We start from the raw sequence: 22,573 nt of genomic DNA on the forward strand, positions 1-22,573 counted from the left end.
CGGCTACTAGTTAATACAGTGATTTCCAATGATATAGAAATGGCAGTTGTCGAAACAAAAACAAAAGTAAAAATAAAATAAATAAAAAAAATACATTATTACACTACATTATTTTATTACTGTCATTCCCACCTCTAGATTTGTGTTCTCCAATTTCCTGTTTTTTTTTTTTAACCAACTTCCGTCTTCTGTTTGCCCCATGATTATTCCTTTGGCTCTCCAGGTTTCTTTAAATGACTCAGCATGTGAGAGCAGCACTGCTGCACCATGACTCAGCATGTGAGAGCAGCACTGCTGCACCAGTGCTGCTGTCTGTCAGGCTGCTGTAACTCACTAAGCTCCCTCCTGCTCCTCTCCTCTGCTGCAGAGCATGTGAACTCTGAGCTATGCTTAACTGCTCCATCATCTCTCACATTGGATAGGTCAGATAAGATCCAGTGTGGATATACATTATACAGTATGACAACATCTACAGACAGTGCAAATAAAATACTGTTGCACATCAAAAGCGTGCTGGGCTGTACATATTATGAATCTAATTCAGTCAAAAGACAAAGTACAACTTGAGCTCTTTGAGGCATTGTAATTAAATCTAACAAATGTGTACTCCGACATGGTTTCTTGACTCCATACTGAGCCTCTGATGGAAGGAGAAGAGGGAGAGGAGGAATCATAATCAGTCTTTCAGCACAAGTTCATCTGCCCCTCACACACCGCTTCCCTTTAAGACCCCGGCCTACAAAGCAGGGGTCAACGGCGGCATTCCTGCTTTGATATCAAAGGTCCCCTGGTTACTTGTAGACCGAACAAAAGCTTTTTCATCTGGTCAGCGGGCAAATCCCCTCCCCTATCCCCTAATAAAAGTAGGGCCCATTGATGTTTTAAAAAAGCCACCATGAGAAGATTGTGTGATAGGCCAACAAAGGAATTTTGAAAATATCTTTTTTCATCTTTCACTGTTCCGTCACTATTTCCATGAAAGATTGAAAGGAATACCTTTGAAAAAAAAATTGCCTTATTAAATGAGGACATTCGAATGAGCTATATTTGGATTCTTGAGCATATAATAGTGTTATCTCATACATTCAAACATGAAGTAGTCAGATCACAGTCTCACCTGCTCATGATGCTGCGATGATCTCTGTGGAGACAGGCTCGATCTCCTTCACTGCCTCCTCGATCACCTCGATCACCTGCGCCATCACTTCTGCGCACTTCGCCGACGCTGCTTTCTCCGTCTCTGCCGGGCTGGCAGGTGTCTCTGTGTCTGGGGCTGCTTGGCTGGGAGCAGCGACCTCCGTTGACGCTATCGTTTGAGGCTCTTCCAACAGTGTCGGGAGGCTGTCTGACACCGGGGTAGGGCTGTCAGCTTTCATGTCGGTGGCGTTGGCCGGTGCCACATTGTTCACTGGACCGTTGCTGTCAAACTCCTTCACAGCCTCTTCTTCCACTGACGGATCCTCAATCACTTGTGCCGTCTGCAGGACCACCTGGACTGACATATGGATCGCAGGTGTTGTCTCTTTTTCCTCCTCTGATGGGGCCTCTGACTCAGTGGTTGCCTCTGATTGTGGTTTTACTTCCTCCATCTGTGCTGGTACATCTTCCCGAGTTACTGCTGCCTCTTCTCTCTGTTCCTCCTTGATGTCTTCAAGCTCTCCACCTGTCTGACCCTCTGTCTTCAGTTCTACCACTTCTTCCACCACAATCTCTTCACTTGCTTTGACTTCCTCAGCTTGCTTCAATCCCTCTGCTGGTTTCTTCTCCTCCATGGGGGCATCAACTTCAAGGCTCTCTGTGACTTCCTCTGGAAATGTGTCAATGACCTGGATGGCAGCATGGACTATTTGGGGTGACTTTGGCGGCGTGGCTGGTGGGGCTGGTGTTTCACAGACGACAGCAACAGGGGTGTCAATGATAATAGGATTCTCTGTTTCTATCTCGATCTCTTCTTCTGTTGTTGCCACTGCCTCGACTGGTTCTGGGATGTTGTCTGCAGGGGTGATAGGAGTTTTGGGTTCAGGCTTGGCTTCTGATATTTTATCCATGGCATTCTGGATGACAGCCTGCGCAATGACCATGCTCTGCTCCTCGATGGCATTAGCCTGCTCCCCCTCTTCCTCGACATCCTTCATCTCCTCACTGGCGTGCTCAATGGCAGCAGTGACCTCTGTCTCAGCTGCTACAATGCTAGTGTCCGCCACAGCCACTGCCACTGCCACCACTGTGTCCTCTGCCACTACGGTGTCTTCCACCACCACTGTATCTTCTACCACCACTGTATCTTCTACCACCACTGTATCTTCTACCACCACTGTGTCCTCTGCCACTACGGTGTCTTCCACCACCACTGCCTCCTCTGCCAAAACTGTATCTTCTACCACCACTGTAGCCTCTGCCACTACTGTGTCCTCCACTTCCACCGTATCCTCCACCACCACTGTCTCCTCCACCACCACTGTCTCCTCCACCACCACTGTCTCCTTGGTTTCCTGCACTTGGATTGGTTCATCATCAACAGGCTCTGAAACCTTTTCCATCTCCACCTCCTCTGCAGTCGCCACTTGTGCAGTCGCCAATGGGGCATTAAGAGTGGTGGTTTGTGTGACAATGGCAACCTCCTCATCATATATCACTACAGGGATTTCTGGCTCGGCAGATACCACTACAGGGATTTCTGTCTCGGTCTCCTTTGTGATGGTGTTTGTTGTGGTCTCGCATAGGGTGGAGATTGTCTCTTGGGACACAGCCTGAACCATTGGAGTAATCTCTTGAGTGGCAACAAGCTGCTCCTTTTCCATGCTTTCCACTGTTGGTTCAGTGATTTGTATGCTCTCATTGACGACAGGTGCTTCAATGGTTGGCGTGATGACATTTACCATTACATTGTTCTCAGTCACCTCGGTGGGCTGAACCATTTGAGACTCGTCCAGAACACTGGTGACAATGGCAATCTTCTCAATTTCAGGTTCATGGACTTGACTGGCAGTTTGAACTTCAATTTCATTAATTTTTTCAAGAGCAGGTTCAAGCTCAGTGGTTTCCACTTGGTGCACTTGGGCCTCAAGCACTGCGTCTTCTGTGAAAATCACCTCCTCAACAGCAGGCTTTTCCGCCACTGAAAGCTCTGTACACAGAGCTTCACTTATCACAGTCACACACTCTGCAATGGGCATTACAGGCTTCTCTAGAGTCACTTTGGCAATCTCCTTGGTCCCTAGGCCAGTGCAGATGGCCATGGCATCATCATGACTGTGTGGCTCTAAGAGTGTATTTGTCTTGGACTCAGCATGCTCCAGTGGTGGTTCATATTCTGTTTCAGCATTGGCTGCCTCTATCAGTACATCTTCAACAATCACAGATGTCTGGCAAGGAATGTCACTGACTTGGGCCACCAAACCCTCCAGAACCATCTCTCCAGTCTCTGACTGGATGCTCTGAGGATCAGGGGTGGATTCTGCGATTGGAGCTGGGACAACAGGTTTAACTTCGGCTATGGACAGTCTGCGCCCCTGGCCCAGAGCTTCAGGGGACACCATGGCCTGGTCCTCAATATCATCCTCTGCAATGGTGGTGTCAGCAGACTTTGGTGTGGCAGCGTTTTCTGCCTCCTCTGGGATGTCACTCAGCTGTTTATCATCAACATCTTCTACAGTGGCTGGGATCCATGAAGGGGACCGGTCTTCAGTGGACACTGTAATCTGGGCAGTTGCTGGCACTGCTGGTTCCTCCTGTTCAGCCTCAACCTGCTCAGTGTCATACTCAGAGAGAGGAACCACAGCTGGGGTGTCAGAGTCCTCCTCAGTTGAGCCCATTTCAGTGGAGATTTGCTTGTCAGCCTTCTTCTTCCTGCGTCCAGGGAACAATTTTCTCAAAGAGAATGAGGACTCCTCTTTTGGCACTTCACTGTCAGACAGGACTTGGTCTGAGCTTTCCTCTGTCCTCTCCTCAACTTTGGCCTTATTCTTTAATGTAACAAAGCGTTTCAGTGTGTCCCAGGTTGACTCTCTATCAGGGGGGCTACTTGAAGACTCAGGGGAAGAAACCCCTTCACCTTCAGTCTCAGCCTCTTGGGAGGAAACAACAGAGGCCTCGATAGTATTGCCCTCCTGCTCCCCTTCTACTGCTGCTGGTGGCACTTCCTCTTCAATTTTGGTCTCATCATCATCAGAGTCAGAGGTCCTCCTAGTCCTCCTTTTGGCTCCACCCATGCACATTAGAGCCTCCCAGGAAACCGAGGTGTCCATTTTCTTTCTGGGTTCCTCGGTGCTGCTAACCAGTTTCTCAGTGTTTTCAGTCTTTGGCTCTTCCTCTGTTGGCTTATCCTCTTTAGTCTCCTCTTCATTGCACTTATCTGTGAACACAGCACTCTCGGTAGAGGACAGGGTGGCTGACTTCACTGGTTTCTCACCTGTGGCTTCATCTTCACTGTCAGAAGCCCTCTTTACACGTTTCTTGGGTGTCACCAGTTTCTTGAAGGAGGACCAGGCAATTATGCCCTCTTTCTTCTTCTCTCCATCAGATGTGACTTCTCCTTCGGCCTCTTGACTAGTCTGGATAGCCTCCACAGAAATAACATGCTCCCCAGAATCCTCTGGAGATGAGGCCCCGCTGTCAGGTTTTGGACCCTCTGCTGACTCAGTGGAGGATTGAAGTTGCTCAGCTGCCTGTTCTCCAGACTCTGTCAGCTTGACCTCTGCATCTTTTTTGCTCTTCTGTTTCTTGGTGGAGAGCTTCTTCAGGCCGGCTCCGGTGAAAAGCTTCTTCAGTGGGCTTCCCTGGGCCTTGGTCTTTTCCTGGGATGACAGCAGCTCAGGCTCAGAGGTCACCTCCACTGGGGCCTTTTCTTCCTCTGCGGTCCCATCTGCCTTTTCCTCTTCTGGCTTGGTCTCCTCAGTAGTATCTGCTGCAGGAGCTGGGGTTTCCACAGTGACCTCAGGCTCTGTGGGCTCTGATTTTGCCTCCTCAGGAGTTGTAGCTGGCTGCTCCTCCTTGGACTCTTGCTCTACTACATCAACCTTCTCCTCTTTTTCTCCAACTGCATCAGCGGGCTCATCTGTCTTAGTTGTCTCCTCCTCAACAGCTGCCTCTTTCTCTTCCTCCTCTTTGGGTTTCTTTACGCTGGCCTTCTTCCGCAGGTTAGAGAAGAGTCCTCCTGTGAAGAGCTTCCTGAAGGGGGACTGTGTGGCCTCCTGAGATGGTGGGCTGGTCTCAGCTCCTTCCTCCTTGGCTTCTGCATCAATAGCTTCAGCTGCAGCACCTTCTGCTGTGACTTCAGCGATTGCAGCCTCATCAGTGTCCTTAATGTCATCAGCCTTGGTGGTAGGTTCCATTGTTTCAACCACCGTTTCACCATTTGTGACCTCCTCAGCAGCGGCAACCTCCTCCTTAGTATCCTTAGCTGCGTCAGCCTCACTGACCTCCTCTCCTTCCTTATCTTTGACTGTCAGGAGCTTCACAGGATCCTTCTCCTCAGTCTTGTCCTTCTTCAATGTGAACTTAAAGCCCACAAAACGGAAGATCTTCTTGAAGCCCACTTCATTGGCTTCCTCAGGTTTCTCCTCAGCAGCCTTCTCCTCAACAGTGGAGATGTCGTTGGCATCAGGAGACTCCTTCTCCACTTGCTCTCCATTCACCTGAGGAGCCACTTCATCCTGGATGGTGTCCATGGTCTCAGGAGCCTCCTCCTTCTGAGACACAGATACGCTGTCGGGCTGGGCAACTGAAATGACAGGAAAATAATTATCAGTAAGATACTGATCAACATTTCTGCACCAAAGAACTCAACTTAAGCTACAAGCCACAAGCAGCTCAATGGATTTCAAATCTGATGGGTTACTGGTAAGAGCGTGACTCCGACTGGTTAACAAGTGAAACGTTTGGTCACTCAGACTGGCATTTTGAGTCCCGTGTCGGTGAAGTGGTTACGGCAGCAGTAGTGGGCTTAGCTAATGTAGCTAACAGCTAGCTAGCTATTTAACATGTTGCTTGCAGCACTCTGTAATGTAATTTGTCAGTCGCACACAAGGTGAGGTCTGCAGGATCTGGATCAGAACGTCTGGTACATCAAATCCCTCATAATGGATCAATTTGATAATTGTTTCATCATATCCAGATAGTGGGGGTGGGGGATCATGGAGAGAGAGAGAGAGAGAGAGAGAGAGAGAGAGAGAGAGAGAGAGAGAGAGAGAGAGATATTAAACAGAGGAAAGCTCTAAATCATGGCCTTGTTCATCATGGCCTTGTTTTCACTGGACCTGACAAGGAAGTGGTGGTAGAACAATTTGTATTTTTACTATTCACCTTATGTAGAAGAGACCGTCTGGCTTGAGAGACTAACAGGAAGTGTAAATACAATCGGAAGTTCCAATTCTATTTACACTTCCTCTTTCTCATAAACTTAGTTTGACTCATAATGTGAGTCAAACTAGGTTTGAGCAGGTGAGTCAGACTAGTTTGAGCAGGTAAAGGTAAAGGTTTGAAAAGGAAGTTGCGATAGCAGCTCAATGGATTTCAAATCTGATGGGTTACTGGAAAGAGCGTGACTCCGACTGGTGAACAAGTGAAACGTTTGGTCACTCAGACTGGCATTTTGAGTCCCGTGTCGGTGAAGTGGTTAAGGCCTAAACATGGTCGTCCGTCAGAGCCTCGCCCCGCCCTCCCCGTGTGACGGCGGGTGGAGCGCCGTCCTACGGGGAGGGGCCGCCGTCGGCTGACGGGGGCTGCTCGAAAATGTGACTTCACGGCGACGATACGTGCGTGACGACAGCTGCAGGAGAGTTGTGATTGGCCGTTGCCTTGGCTCTTCGTAGTAAAGTCGCCTTTCAAAGCATGATGTTAGATTATAACGAACTAGTTGTGTGGCTTAGCCTTCCCAAATGTTGAGGGTCGTTTTTTAGAATTTAATACATAGAATTGGGAACGTTACATTCAATTTCATTCAGACTGCCTGGCACACAATCTCCGCCATTTTCACACGGAGCTTCCGCGGGGGGGAGGGAGGGTGGGGGGAGGGGGGCGTAGTGGCGTCCGAGCATGTGGGGCTCGCTGGCGCCGCCAGACGGCGAGACGGCTCCAATTCGAGGCGGACGGACGACCATGTTTAGGCCTTTACGGCAGCAGTAGTGGGCTTAGCTAATGTAGCTAACAGCTAGCTAGCTATTTAACATGTTGTTTGCAGCACTCTGTAATGTCATTTGTCAGTCGCACACAAGGTGAGGTCTGCAGGATCTGGATCAGAATGTCTGGTACATCAAATCCCTCATAATGGATCAATTTGATAATTGTTTCATCATATCCAGATAGTGGGGGTGGGGGATCATGGAGATAGAGAAGAGAGAATGAGAGAGAGAGAGAGAGAGAGAGAGAGAGAGAGAGAGAGAGAGAGAGAGAGAGAGATATTAAACAGAGGAAAGCTCTAAATCATGGCCTTGTTCATCATGGCCTTGTTTTCACTGGACCTGACAAGGAAGAGGTGGTAGAACAATTTGTATTTTTACTATTCACCTTATGTAGAAGAGACCGTCTGGCTTGAGAGACTAACAGGAAGTGTAAATACAATCGGAAGTTCCAATTGTATTTACACTTCCTCTTTCTCATAAACTTAGTTTGACTCATAATGTGAGTGAAACTAGGTTTGAGCAGGTGAGTCAGACTAGTTTGAGCAGGTAAAACAGCCGGCGTTTTGAAAAGGAAGTTGCGATATATATATATATGCTGATAAATATGAAATGCTGTTTCAAATTATACATTGAAGAGTGAATAGAAAGGGAATTGGCGCCAACCATAGTTGTTGTGGAAGTATTCCCAACACAAATTCTCTTACACACAGATATGGAAAATAAACATGAAATGCAAAAAAAAAATCAGTGATCCATCAGTGATCAAGCAAATGCCTCTATGTCAAAAACAAAGGCAAGACTTAGATAATCAGTTATGGCCTAATTGCCATCTGAAGATAATCAGATTCAGAAGTGCTGTACAAAAGTCACCGCTGACCCCCTGAGTTGATTTGATCAAGCGTATGACTACTTAATTACAATCAGATTGCAATTTGCTCATGCTAGTCTTTTCCTATGTAAACACGCCAAAGAAATCAAAGTCTAGGCATCAACACAAATGAACAACAACCCCTGAGGAGGCCTCTTAGAAACTTTTGCACAATTTGTGTACTCATCCCAAAGCACAATTGTGAGCAAAGCCACAACACACGTTGTATTGTGAAGCACTTAGCATTGGTAGGAACTTCATTCGATGGCTGAGCTACTACACACACACACACACACACACACACACACACACACACACACACACACACACACACACACACACACACATACAATATGATGGCTGAAATTCCTGACATGTCTATCTGTGTTTTGACAGGCAGAGGTGGGGACTAATGAGTTCCCACTCCCAGTGTCTATCGCTTTTTTTCTCTTTTCTCTTTCCTGACACCTCACTACAGACAGGAAAAGCTCACATCTGCTACCATTGGATTCTCAAAACAAATTCCCGTCATTTTTAATGCCAGGATATCAGCTTACTTGGATACACACACAGGCGAGGTAGGCCAGAGACACATAAACACTCCCTTAACCATGCACACATGCTCATATCCTGAATGAACTGAGGAAACTCAACCTGTTGTCATTGCCTCAGTCAATCATATGCACTCACACAGACACACACACACACACCACCATCCATCCCATCCCACTCACAAACACAACACTAATATACAACACAACATTTCTTGAATTAAATGATTTAATTTCTTTTAATCAAGGCAATTGATCATGCTTCCCATCGTCATTGTGTTTTTATCTGTGGGATAACCTGTGGGAAATTGCACTCCGTTCCTAAATACATGTCTACATCCGTGAAAGATGATAGTGTTTTGTCTCTGAAAAATGTTATGCTATGTGCCACAATCTGTCCACATCCTTTTACTAAATTATAGACATGAAGCTTCAATCGCTGTCCCAGCATTCCTAGAATATCATGGCTTTGAAAGGAGGAACAACCCCGTCTTATTCATGGTGTTAAAATAACACGCCTGACCAATGGCGCGAAACTATGCGCCAAACACGACGGCGTCTCACACTGAATGATACAACACAGTCAGTGCCTTCTTCTCATACATGCATTGTTAGCAGGGGTACGCCCATTTTCTTATGGATTTGACAAAAGGAATGCAATCCAAGTTTGGGGTAAATTATTTTCGGATGCCCTAAACATAAGCTGGATTTAAATGGCATGGGGCCTTGAGAAAGAATGTTTATTTGTTTTTCTAGATTCTAACTGACAGTATGGGCTTTCGGCCCCTCCTTCATTCAAGTCTCTCAATCCCCCTGACCCAAATTCCACCACAGCAGGATGGATGAGGCCCCGCCCCCTTCCCAAGGCACACACATATGCAAACACAATAGCCTTTAACCCTCTCTGGCCTCAGGAAATAAAGGGGGGGGGGGGGGGGGGGGGGGCTGGTCAACTTTCCTATTATCTAGAACAGTGGTTCCCAAATGGGGGTCCGGGGACATTACCCCCCAGCCAAAAGGGGGGTAATGTATTTGTATGTATATTATAATTCCATTCATAAGTAAGACAATGACTATTTTGGTCATGGGTTTTATACACTTTCTGTAATAAAACATCTAAAAGCATCAATCTTATTATAATATGGTGGACCATGGGACAAAATCCTATCAAATGAGGGTCCGTGGTCTAATTTTTTGTCAGTTTAGGGGTCCTTCATGTGAAAAAAATTGAGAAACACTGATCTAGAAACATCATAGTGCAAAGGAAGTTAGTAAATCTGTAAGAAGCAAAGTCGCAAATGACTCAAAACGTACATCGACATAGATTGGCTTTGGCATGAGTAGAAGAGGGCGCAATTTGTCAAGTAACGTTCCCATAGTTGTGGATGTGTGTGTGTGTGTGTGTGTGTGTGTGTCTGGATGTGAATGTGGGGTGCTGGTGAGGGGGGGGGGGGAGGGGGCGCGGTCTATCTCACATAGTTGTTATTGTTAGGGTAGTTGTTACATTGTCCAACCACACTATTGTTAAGCAAGCACGTCAGGACAGGAAGGACCGCAAAGATCGCATATCAACGAGTGAGCAAGCAATCGACCATCTCATATGAAACCTAAGCTCCAAACACAGCTCAGTCACATCTTCGCAGAAAATCACTGTTAATGTCTGTAATCACACCAGCTCCTAGTCCTCATAACAATGTAAAGGGGGGGGGGGGGGGTTCAGACTGTTAGTGGGCCATACAGAGGCCATGTGTATCTACACAGATAATAAAACAGGAACCATGTTGATTTAACAGAGCACCGGCATCTCCCCCCTCTTTTTGATCTTTGTCTTCCGGCCCCAACTTCTTCTTTTTTACAGGCACACAACTGTTAACTCCTCTAGACTGGCTTGGTTTGGCTGGGTAAGGGGCTGAGGACTAAGGGGGGGGGGTCTCCAGGGGCAAGATTAAATGGTGTGTGTGTGTGTGTGTGTGTGTTGAGTAACGACTGTACCAGGAGGAATGTGAGTGTGAGGGGTGAGGAGGGGACAGTGTGGAGATGAAGGGACAGGGAGGGGTGGGGGGTTAGGCGGGATGGGGTCCCTGCCCTGGGGCCGAAGGTGAGGGTGTTACGGATCTCTGGCACACACACACACACACACACACACACGCACGCACACATGCACGCACACACACACACACACACATAGTCTAAATGCTTCTCACTGCTGGAGACATGCTTTGGTTGTGTGTGTGACTGTGTGGTAAGACGATGCTCTCATATAGCATGTCTGCAGCAAAAAAAACAAATGTTGTAAATCTATCATTACTCCCCAGTGTCTCCCGTGACTGTGAGATGAGGAATCTGATAGCCTTCCTGTTGTGGTACAGAGACGTGACTACTACTATGTGTTTGTGTGTGTGTGTCGGGGGGCGGGGTTGTCTGTGTCGGGGGGCGGGGTTGTCTCGGTAGCTTGCGGATAAGGACGATGGATGGGGGGGGGGGGGGGGGGCAGAGTAGCGGTCAGAAACCTGAATGACAGCCATTCTTCCTGGACACTATTTACAAACTTTGCCACCCAATCGTATGCAAATCCTTGTCATAATTACTATAGTCTGGAGCAGAACCCCACTGAACAAAAGAAGTCAGTTAAAAAAAAGAGGTCACGGAGACAGAGAGTAACCCCCTCCCACCACCCTGACTCCAGACCACCCCCCGCCCAACGGCTCCTCTCTCTGTGGGAAGGGTGGGGCCACACTGTCTCCGAACCAAGGCCCCTAGACGTCACCAGTCCCCATCACCCACTGTGTTACCATTTGCCTGCCTCTTCTTCCCTGATCTCACCCACATCCAGCCAAAGTGACTGCATGCTGCATTAGCTCACATGCTGCACAACATAGAAAACGCAAAATGTTCATCTATTAAGATCAACGTTTTGGCATTCCGTGCATGTGCAGAACCAGAACCTGTGAGGTCACCCTTGAAGCAAAACATTCCAGTCCCTAAAGCAGCATCACTCTTAGTTATATGGCCCGGAGAAGAATCGCTTTTGGCATGTAATTAATTCCATACGCCCCCTTTCCCCTCCCTCCCTATCCTCTGTGGCTAAAGTGAATAACTCCGCTGGGAATTAGGATCCCACTTCATCTAATTGAAATATTTCACATGAAGGGACGTGCAGAGCAGGCCCAGATGGTGACACGGGCTAAAAACGGGCTTTGGAAATATTTCTCCAAATACTTCTTCATATTTCTATCTGGCAGCTGTCACTGTGTGAAATTCTTTTCCCATCAAGAAGTTATGTGGCTGCATGCATGGGATGCACACATCACAGAGTTTTGGGAAGTTGGTTTGGGCATTCATAATAGTAGATACAGCACTATGAATGGTCTTCATTTGGAGATGAACACGTTTTTATTCCCCCAGAGCTACTGGGAAAGGAGGATGCTTTCTATAAAATACCAGCACTTGTAATTATGCAGATTCTATAAAACCCACACAAAATCACCTTAATGATGAATTAATATAGTGCAAAGCACACAATACACAGTGTTAATCCACTTTCAAATGAGATCAAGAATAACAGCATCAAACAAACAAAAACACCCTTAATCTACAAAATAAAGAATCCAGAACTGGGAAACTAATACTTATTTTTGCTTTTTAGATTATAAGTTGAAACAGTGACCAAAGCTAAGCCATCTCCAGCTCAAATCAGTAGTCCATGCCAGAACAACATCAAACTACAATGCTAACCACACCCTCAGGACAACAATGCCTTTGGTTACACTGTCTTGTAAAGGGACAAACCATTTGATGCGCAAGATATCCTGAGTAAATAACTAGAAGTCACACAACAGTAGTTATCAAATACCAGTTTTCCCCCAATAAATACAACTTAATTGGTTAATTGATGGTATAGCCACATTATCTGGCCACAACCACTGGAGGCAAAGTTGAATGAATCTTTTAATTCAAGAGAACACTAAATCCTTAAAGTGCAATGAATTAGGCCTAAATAAATCATTGTGCTTACCTGTTAGAGTAATTGTTCCAAGCATTGGTAAAACTCCAAAAACTCCTTTCTCAAAGAAAATGTAAAAAAATATATAAAAATAAAATATCAAAAATATATCTTTAAAAAATACTTTTCAAATATTCTTCAGTCACTTTTTCCTGTTTCTTTTACAGAACTTCACCTCTCTGCCTGCACACACAGTAAACTATATGGGATGTGCTCTACGCTAAACTGGCTCCCTCTTCTTCGCTGGTAAACTCCGGCCGAGGCGTACGCGTGTGTCTCTCCTCCAGTGCTTCTCGGTCAGTATGAGCAGAAAAGTGAGCTACACACACATTTCAACATGTCATGTTAGGGACCACCCCTTGCCTCCCTCTTCCTCCCCACCTCCTCCTCTCCTTTCTTCAGCTGTTCTGAATGAGCACCCCCCTCCCCCCTCTCCCCCTCATCCGCTCACCCTCCCTCTCTCTCTCTCTCTGACCACTCTCTGAAAGTGGCTTCTCTCCGTCAGCGCCCGGTCCAGGATGACTGGACATCATCATGTGATCTCTCAGGGAAGCAACTTCGCTTGTCTCACATCGCCCCCCCCCACCCCCCCTCGCTCCCAACCTTCCCCAACTATTGTGTGTGTTCAAACTCCATGTAAATGTAACCCCCATCCCGCTACGCACGTACAAACTCCAACACAACACTGGCTTGGGTTGTATGGGCTTTTTTGGGGGGGAAGGGGGGGGGGGGGGGGATCTACAGTGTCTGGTCTCCCTCTGTCCTCAAAAGACAGTAGTATCTCCCAGACTAGAAAAGCAATGGTTTTGCGGTTTTGTCCTCCCCCTCTCTCTCTCTCTCTCTCTCTCTCTCCCCCACTCCCTCTCTCAGGAGGCAAGGCTCTCCCCCATATATCTCATGGCCCATGTCACTAGTGGTGCCGAGGAATGTTGACAGAGGCAAACTGTGGAGGGAATGCTCAAGTAGAGAAGCCAGCAGGAGTAGTAGTTTTTTTTCTTCTCAAGGCCTTTTAAGACCCTCCATTCGTTTCTAATGAGAGAAGACTGTTTTCCTGCTCTCTTTTTTTGTACTGCTGACCCTGGTTCTTTGAAGAGGAGCCGGGGCGTATGGTGGCATAGCGCATGTTGTGTAGAATAGCCATGATGAATCACTCTCCAGTTCAGAACTGTGAAAACACCACGGGCTTGTTTGAGACAAAGTTCACACAGAGGGGGCCACACCATGGCAAGAGGGGGCCACACCATGGAAAGGGGGGTGCCCACAAGTTGCCGCCTGCCCCCTGTGAATGTTAATAAGCCCTTCTCAATTAAGTCAATACAGACACGTTTTATTCAGCTTTTGTCTGAGGAGGAGGGGGGGGGGGGGGGACTTGGAGGAATGCGGATAAATCCTCAGGTAAACACAAGCATAATCAGATCTGTCACACTTCTGCATTGTCCCGGAGGAATGTGTGAATTCCATCTGGGAATGTTCCCAAATGGGTGATAACAGCGGTAATCAAGTGCTGTCTGAAAGCCCCCCTCTACCACAGTGTGCAAAATACACCCGGAATAAACTCTATTCATCAAAATACACCCGGAATAAACTCTATTCATCAAAATACGCCCGAAACAATTCTATTCCATATCTACTGAAGTGTCAGCTCCCAAAGTTTGGTGCGCAATAAAACTTTCAACACGGCGCTATATCTGTGACTTCATACCGCTTCTATTACCTGAAGCTTTTAAAGTTGCGGTTTCCCTCACTTCCAAGCCAAGGGGCACACAAACGAGCTTATTAAGAGCCCTAAACTGAACCAAGTCAAAGCTATCAAAGCTTTGAAAGAGGATTGCTCCGGGGCAAAACAATGAGTCAATTGGGTTCAAGTCTGTTTCAACTGAATTAAAAACCAATTATCTTATTTTTCTCCGCATACTGGACCACTTCCTGTGTGCTTCTTCTTCAGTGTCACTGAATTGAGAGAGTCATGAATACCAAGGCTACAGCCATGAATGGAAGGCTTCATGGTTCTCATCTAGGGTGAGAAAAGAGACAAGAGGGGGGTGAAGGGAGGAAGACAACGCTATCACGAATCCCTCTGTGGCAGGATAGATTTGTTTCAGGGAGACATTCCAAGGGGAATATGAAATTAACCTTTATTAACCTTATAATTAACCTTAAGGAGAAAACACTCGCTTACGTTTAAACCGGAGCAGCAAATGGGACCCACTTTGAACGTACACAGGAGTCCATTCTCTGGTCTAAATAATATTAACATGGTGCTTTGAACCAGAACTATACTCCATTTCTAAATAGGTCACAGCAGGCTGTATTGTTCCAACTGAAAATGGCACACTGACATCATGTGGAGATGCTGTGAGAGATGCTGACACACCAGCGAACGCTTTCTGTAATTGCAGTTTCATTTCCCTATCCTACCTGTACCATTACATGACACTATGCTGAGTGGACAGTGAGTCAGACAGAGGGGAATTTGCAGTTTGATAATAGAATACCTCGGTTGGGTCAGCCCATGTCTCCCACCCCCCGGGGGCTTCCTTCATATGAGTCATCCGGCGCATTCCTGAACTTCCATACATACTGAGACATTTTAATTCAGGCACACCCCCCCCCCCCCCACTTCCGGCTACGCTGAGCAGTGTGGGAAGTACTGTCATAAACAATCCATAAGCCTCATGGCTATTCATCTTGTTGTTTGTGGGGGTTGACACATTCACCACATCCATATTTTTGGTTTATTTTTCTTCTTCTCCTGTGCGAATTTCATTCAAACACCCAATGAATGGAAGTGCATTTTGTAATTAAAATTGCAATTACATGTATGTTAAGTAAGGAGAACACAGGGTGGGTGCAGGCAGACGGGGGCGATGGGGGGTGTGGGGGGGGGGGGGGGGGTTAGGTGACGCCCCACATATCTCCAGAATCAGAAAACGTGCAGGAATGTTTGAGGAGGGGTCTTGAATGCGAGGGTTGGGGCGGGGAAGTTGCGCTGCCTGGGCGGAGGAGGGTCTTTTGTTGCCTGTAAAGAAGTGCATGACATCATCGGACACCATAGCAGAAACCGCCTCCTGCGTCCGAGAATTCCAGGAACTGGATAGGATGATGTTGAAATAATTGGAGGAAAAGGAAAGGAGTGCTTTTGAGTGTGTGTGAGCGCGTGTGTGTATGCGTGTGTGTATGCGTGTGTGTATGCGTGTGTGTGTGAGCGCGTGTGTGTATGCGTGTGAAACTGCGCCGAGATCAGAGAGAAATCTCACTCAGTGCCTCTCCTTTCTTCTTTCCACTTTTTTCCTCCTCTCTCTGCACCTTCTTTCCCACTGTCACGCTCTCTTGTCTTGATCTCCCCAATCCACACTGCACTTTTCTCTAATCCTTCTCCCTCTCCACCACTTTCCCTTCTCCCCCCCCACCCCCCACCACACACACACACACACACACACACACACCCCACACACACACACCCCACACACACACACACCCCCCCCCCCACCCCCATCCCGCCACCACTCGTCCTGTATGTGTGTGGGCCGGAGGGATGGATAAGAATGTCGGACAGGAAACGTGGTCAGGCCTTGACATCACCGTTTCCTCTTCCTCTTGCCTGTTTCCTCGAGTTACACTACGTCCCGTCCCGTACTACACCGGTCTGTCCCGCAACACCTTTCCGCCCATTTCCAATTGAGAATGAGTGTGTGAATCGGTGTTACAAATGCCACTTACGGGACATAGCGTGTGACGAGATGAACGTGACATAGTAGTGACGTCTGGATGTCGGGGGGCATCTCGTGACCATCTTTTGCTTTGCCCTTTGCCTTACTGTAAACAACCATGGGATCATACCATTTGCTTTCGACACAGAGAGAGGGGGCGGCGGCTCCATGAAATCAGAGTTATCTGGCACACAACTCTCAACAATTGAATTAGAGATCACATGGTGCCATAGTAGTCATGCTGGCAACTTGGCATGGACTGCAGCTTTTGTTTTATGGAAAGCACATTGAGTATACATACACTGTGTATGAAATGTGCTAATACAAATAAACTTGCCTTGCCTATAGGCCAGTGCAGAGCCATAGAGATATAAGAGTTGCAGCATCACTTTTTTACCCCGCAAAAGAAAGCCAAAATCACACCCACTTCTGGGTTAGGATGTGCACCAAGAGATTTCATCCGCCATTTATTCTCCCATAGACATTTTGTAAAATGCTTATAAAAATAGGTTTACTTGGTCCATGTTCTGTCTCTCATGATTCTAAATTAGCTAAATTGCTTGGTTTGACCAAGTAAAATTATTTTTATAAGCATTTTACGAAATGTCTATGGGAAAAGAATGCAGATGAAATCTCTTGGTGCATTATGCCTAACCGGGAAGTGGGCGTGACTTTCGCTATGTATAGTTCCCGGGAGTAAGGTTCTGGATTAAGCAGTGCTGTCGAGTTGCAGCAGAATGGACCGTTTGTGATGTGCTTTGAAAGACTAAGACATTTAAAGAATCAAATTGTATATTATGAGCATTATTTTAAGCATTCAAATGTACTTCCTGGAACTATTCCCCCGCACACACTATAGCTGCGTGAGTCACGTGACTATCAAGCATTTTGGACTTCCGTTGGTGCCACTCTCTCTTTAAATCACTCTGGGCCAGTGATTTTCAACCTTTTCATATCACCCCAAATGTAGTCCACCACATCAGGGCCATAGACCCCTATTTGATGACATGTCTCTCGGACCCAAATCGGAGAATATTTGTATTGCTAGATGTCATTTTCTCTAGAATTCCATGACTATCTGTATTGTAGGTCGAGAGATGTGAAACTAGTGAAGCAATGATCACAATTCTTCTGCATTCTCGTAAATGAAATAATGCTGAGGTTTAACAACTCATCGATTGGCCTGGGACCTCCTGGAACCCCCCCTCAAGGAACCCTGGTGGTCCTCGGACCGCACGTTGAGAACCGCTGCTCCAGGCGGCTGCACTGCTCCCCACCACGCCAAATGGAAAGGGATGCTTTTGATTTGGGGTGAAGGACGGCATTTCTTCCTGAGAAGATTTTGTCAACTGTGTCACACTTGTTGACGCTTTTGTCTGCATTCCTAAGATATTCACACAATCTTGGCAGCATCAGGGTCCATTCCCTGCTGTTGCCCCGCCCCCCCCTTTTAATCCAATCCAGACTGGATTGTGAAAGTGAGGAAGTGAAGGTCTGCAGCACCCTTTCTGGAGCTCGGACAGGACCTTGGCAATGGTCCACATTTACACATGAGTGGAACAGTATGGAGATGAAGGAACAGGACCATCTGCTCTAAACATCTCAGTGAACGAGCCCGTCTGACAAGGCCGCAATCTCTGTTGTCTTTCTATTGTTTGAGAGAGAGTATCAGCTCAGCCTAACCAGCAGCTTTGGAAAAACCCACCTTTAGCTTAAGTGTTCCAAATAGTCAAAAGATGTTGACAATGCAAAGACAATGCCCCCGTCTAAATCTCTTCTGCACACCCTGAAAGTGGCTCACTCTGCAAACCTCTCCATTGCTACATTCCCCAACCTTCCAGCCCCCCCTCTGCTTTAGCACAGACGACTCCCACTCGGACCGCTCCGACCCAGCTGTGCAGCACGAGAACTTTGCCAAGAAGTTTCCTCACAAACTGCGCTTCTCCTTCCATGCTCTTCCTCTTCCTCCTCATCCGTCTGGCTCACCTCTGTCTCATGCATGGCCTGCTTAGCATTACAGTTTGGCAAAGGCCCGTCCACTTGTAGTTGACACACTCGCTTATACTGCAAAACAATTTCACTGTAACAAGTCATTTAGTGCCAATTGAGTCTGACAATCTCATCTGAAATGTGAAAATTGAAAGATTCTGACGAGTGGGCGAGGTCATTCCATTAAGTTCGCCATACATACAGTTGAGCTGTTTCAGGACTTTTCGATGAGCAAAATGTCGATGTCTCGAAACGGGGCAGAATCAAGAAAGAAAGAAATCAAGAAACCCGAGTGAAAACAAAACTCTTGAAACAAGTTGATTTGCATTGAAAACCAGTGAAATAATCTCACCTCATCAGCACACGTTGGGCTTTTCAAAACGTAACATTTGAATTCTCAAGGCTAGATAAAGAGATGACATTAATAATACCTACGGAGACTTTTTGCAGTGTAACAGGGGCCGTAATGCTATTAAAGGAGGAGGAGGAGAAGGAGGGGTACAGTCACATTCCTGCTCCATTCTCTCAGTCCTCCATGTGCCTGGGGGAGGTGAGGGGTTGAGGAGGCAGATTAGGTTCCCTGATGCCGGGAGAGATGAGAGAGTAGCGCCTGGGGAGACGGAGAGGTCCTAGGGGGTCTGAGAGCCCTGCTGGGAGCCTGCCATGGGTTTCACCTCATTACAGTAACTTTAGGGCCCACTCACTTTTTCTGAACGCTCCCCTGCCTTTTTTTTGTTTTTGTTTGAATGGCTTGATCGTGGCAGCCATGCACCCTGCGCCTGTGTCTGAAGTAAGCCTTGGAATGGCTCTCTTCATATTTTGCCAATTTCAGCATTTTCTTCAAGAGCACCATATCAAGTTTGTGCTCTTCCCAAGCACTTGGCACTTCTGTTCCTCTCTCGACATTGGCCGTGCATTACGTCAGTGTCATCCATCGCTTGATCGACCAGTGAGATTTCCCCAAATTAAAGAGGGACTAAATATGAGGAGTCAGACTGGAGACAATGGAGGAGAAGTTGATTTGAGTCCCAGAAGATGCCATGACGGACTTTAGATGGAACGAGCGAACTATACTAGCAAAGCTCATAGCATTCAATGTTTGGTGTCCCTTATGCCCTTTAAAGAGCATGGTGCAGGTTAAAAAAGAATCTGAATTGACATTTTGGGCTCATGATTACAGTGAAAACACTCCAAAAAGACAACCCCCCCCCCCCCCCCCCCACAGGCCCCCAGGGTATAAATATGGAGGAAAAGGTGGCATTTTATAAATGGGCGTGTGATATAACAACAGGAGTGACAACACAAGAGGAGAATGTTCTGCTGGGGCTGACACAGGGATGCAAAGTCATGGAGAGTGAAAAAAGGTGACAGATACCAGGGCAGACATAAAACCACTCAGAAATCCTCATATTTTGGGCTGAAAAATGTGACTGTCACCTAAAGGTGACTATTTTGCATCCCTAGGCTGTGACATCACAAAAGGTAGTTCCATGAAATTGACCAGTGCCCCCTGCTGGTTACAAAAACTAGTCTAAATGCAGCTATGTGTGATTGAAAAAAAGTTTTTTTCCCCCAAATTTCATTGCTATATACCCCTTCCACATATTAATGCAATGTGGTCTCCAACCTGCACCATGCCCTTTAACCTACTGCATTCTAGAGTTCACCTATCCTCATTTGCTCCGCAGCAGTCCAACCACGTGTCTTTATAACAAATGACAAGCTAAGAAATATGCTGCACTGAACGTAATGGAGCTACCGACTGCACACTGATGGATCTTGAGGGACTGAAGGGGTCTTTTAAAGCACTCACATCTCCAAGTCTCTAACGGCTTCCTCTGGGATCACTTCCATTCTATTAGGCGAGCAATCCATCTTTCTGCTATCTTGCACCAAGATGATGGATACAGTGTCCATAGACGTATGATAAAGCAACAACAACAGCACTCCCTCCAGTCGTATGAGTACAAAAAGATGCAGAGGGAACATCTTGAGTGGAAACATTGACCGTAATGAGTTTCGTCATTTGGAGTGAAAAGGGAATACGGGCAGAACCCCAACAGTGAAGAGGCAGCGGCTGGACTGCGTTACGGGGACTGTACAGTGTGAAGCCGTGTTGGCAGAGATTAGACACAGCCTAAGTGAAGGGAGCGGTCCCTTCCACACGCATGATGGAACCTTCTGGCAACATGTCATGTATGTCCCACAGGGCCGAGCCCGAGTAAGGCCATCCTGGAATGGAACTACGGACACACAGACACGCACACACACAGGGTGCACACACACACACACACACATGCGCGCAGTCGCACACACATGCATGCATGCACGCATGCATGGAGACACACACACACACACACACACCACACATGTGCGCGCACACACACACACACACACACACACACACACACACACACACACACACACACACACACACACACACACACACCATTTAATCTTGCCCCTGGAGACCCCCCCCCTAGTCCTCAGCCCCTTACCCAGCCAAACCACACACACACACACACACTGCTAAACATCCAGGTCATAAGATGTTACACCTGCAACAAATAAAGAAATTAAAAATAGCTTGTAAAAGAAATACACTCTAGAGACTCATATACAGCATTTCAGACATACCTGGGTCAAACTGCTGTTGAAAATAATTATTTTACATTTTTACCTATTTGGAGTGTTACATAGTGGAATTTGCCAGAGTGACAGAAAGTTTTGACTCTGAAAGTCCATGCACTAAACCTCTATGAGATTGACAAGGTATTCTGATCACTTTTAGATGTGTGCACAAACTATCTTAATTGTGTTTATGTGGCGACTGGCGAACCCCACGCATCTGGTCCAACAAACAAACAGATACAAATATTTTGTTGCAAATTTCTCCAAGGTAAACAGAAACGCAGTCAGCATTCTCTCTCTCTCTCTCTCTCTCTCTAGCCTTCCAGAAAACCTCCTCTGTCCTGTCTTGCAGCCTGCCAGGCATCTGGGAGGGACCGGCGAAGCTGGGGCCAGTGAATTAGATCAGCTATGATGTCATTGCTATGATGTCATTGCACCCCTGCACCTACACCCCTGAAACCAGCAAGCCAGACACACATGCACACGTGCAGGCACACAGAGCACACGGTAAAATCCTCACCACCAAGCTCAGCGTTAATAATGGGATTAATATGAGGAGATCAAACGCTTCATTCATTGTTGCCCATACAATATACAATTAAATCTGATGGAAGATGCTGGTCTGATTTTGTCAAAACTTGGATGGATGATGTATCTTCTTCCCACTATGTTCCAACATAAAACATTTACATTGACCTTAGCATAGTGTTATATAGTTTTTTTTATTGCCTAGCCCTAGACCAAAGGATGCCTGTATCGTTCATGGATGTTTCACTCATTTTGTGTCTCCTTTTCTCTGTCTTTCTCCTTATCTATTTTAACCCAATCTCTCTCTCTCTGCCTCTCCCTTCTCTTCTGCAGAGTGCTTTCTGGAGTGCTCCCCTCACTAGCTCCATGTAATATTTATTCCGTTCCCAGCATTCCCAAACTCTGGGACTGTCTGTGCTTTCTCAGCTCATCTGGCACCCCAAGCAGGTTCAGACAAATGTTAAGAATGATTTGCAAACACTGTTTGAGCCAGGTCAGCTTCTTTGTTTTATACATATCTGAGGAGGGGCCTCCGGAGATGAAATCCCCCAGTGTGTGGTGAGGTCAGTCTCCAGAGGAGAGGAATGAAGGTGACCCCATGCACGCTTCCTCTTAGCCCTTCCTTTGTCCCCTTCTCTCTCTGTGTTTCTTCTGAGGCTGAGTGGTACAGAGCAGAGCCGTATATATAGAAGAGTCGCAACATCTCCATTCACTCTAATGGACCAGTTTTTTACTCTCAAGAGTTCCAGGATTACCGTAAGCTAGTCTCGCAGTGCCAGCCGTAGATGATATCCTCTGTCGCTGGAAGCTTGATGATGTCGACGGTGGGTCTGACTACGTGAGACTAGGTTTAAGCAGCACTGTCGAGTTGCCGCAAAATGGACAGTTGGTGTTGTACTTTGAAAGTTTTATTTTTATTTTGATCAAATTGTACATTATCATCTTTATTTTAGCATTCAAAAGTAGCGCAAGACCCCTTCCTGGCCAAAAATAATTGGCTAATGAGTCACGCATTTTGGTCCTCCGCTAACGCCACTCTCTCTCTAAATTGCTCTGGTACAGAGGCGCCTGTAGACTAATTATATGTCAATGCTGTAGACCAATTAAACTAATTAATATGTAACTGTGGATATAAGCTTTTTGGGTGCAATACAGTCAGAGCTTGGATTCAG

At 46.7% G+C, this 22,573-nt stretch overlaps 1 protein-coding gene across 1 annotated transcript in view; it reads right to left on the bottom strand.

The window, feature by feature from the left end:
* akap12b (A kinase (PRKA) anchor protein 12b) overlaps nucleotides 1-22,573 on the bottom strand; it is a gene marked incomplete at its 5' end in the record, with an annotated part of 52,289 nt that overhangs the window by 2,790 nt on the left and 26,926 nt on the right. The window contains one exon of the mRNA XM_083643020.1: nucleotides 1,118-5,722. Coding sequence (XP_083499146.1) covers nucleotides 1,122-5,722 — 4,601 coding nt within the window. The 3' untranslated portion in view covers nucleotides 1,118-1,121. The remainder of the gene's footprint in view (nucleotides 1-1,117; nucleotides 5,723-22,573) is intronic.

This window comes from Poromitra crassiceps, assembly GCF_964638095.1.
Source record: "Poromitra crassiceps genome assembly, chromosome: 9".
Classification (NCBI taxonomy): domain Eukaryota; kingdom Metazoa; phylum Chordata; class Actinopteri; order Beryciformes; family Melamphaidae; genus Poromitra; species Poromitra crassiceps.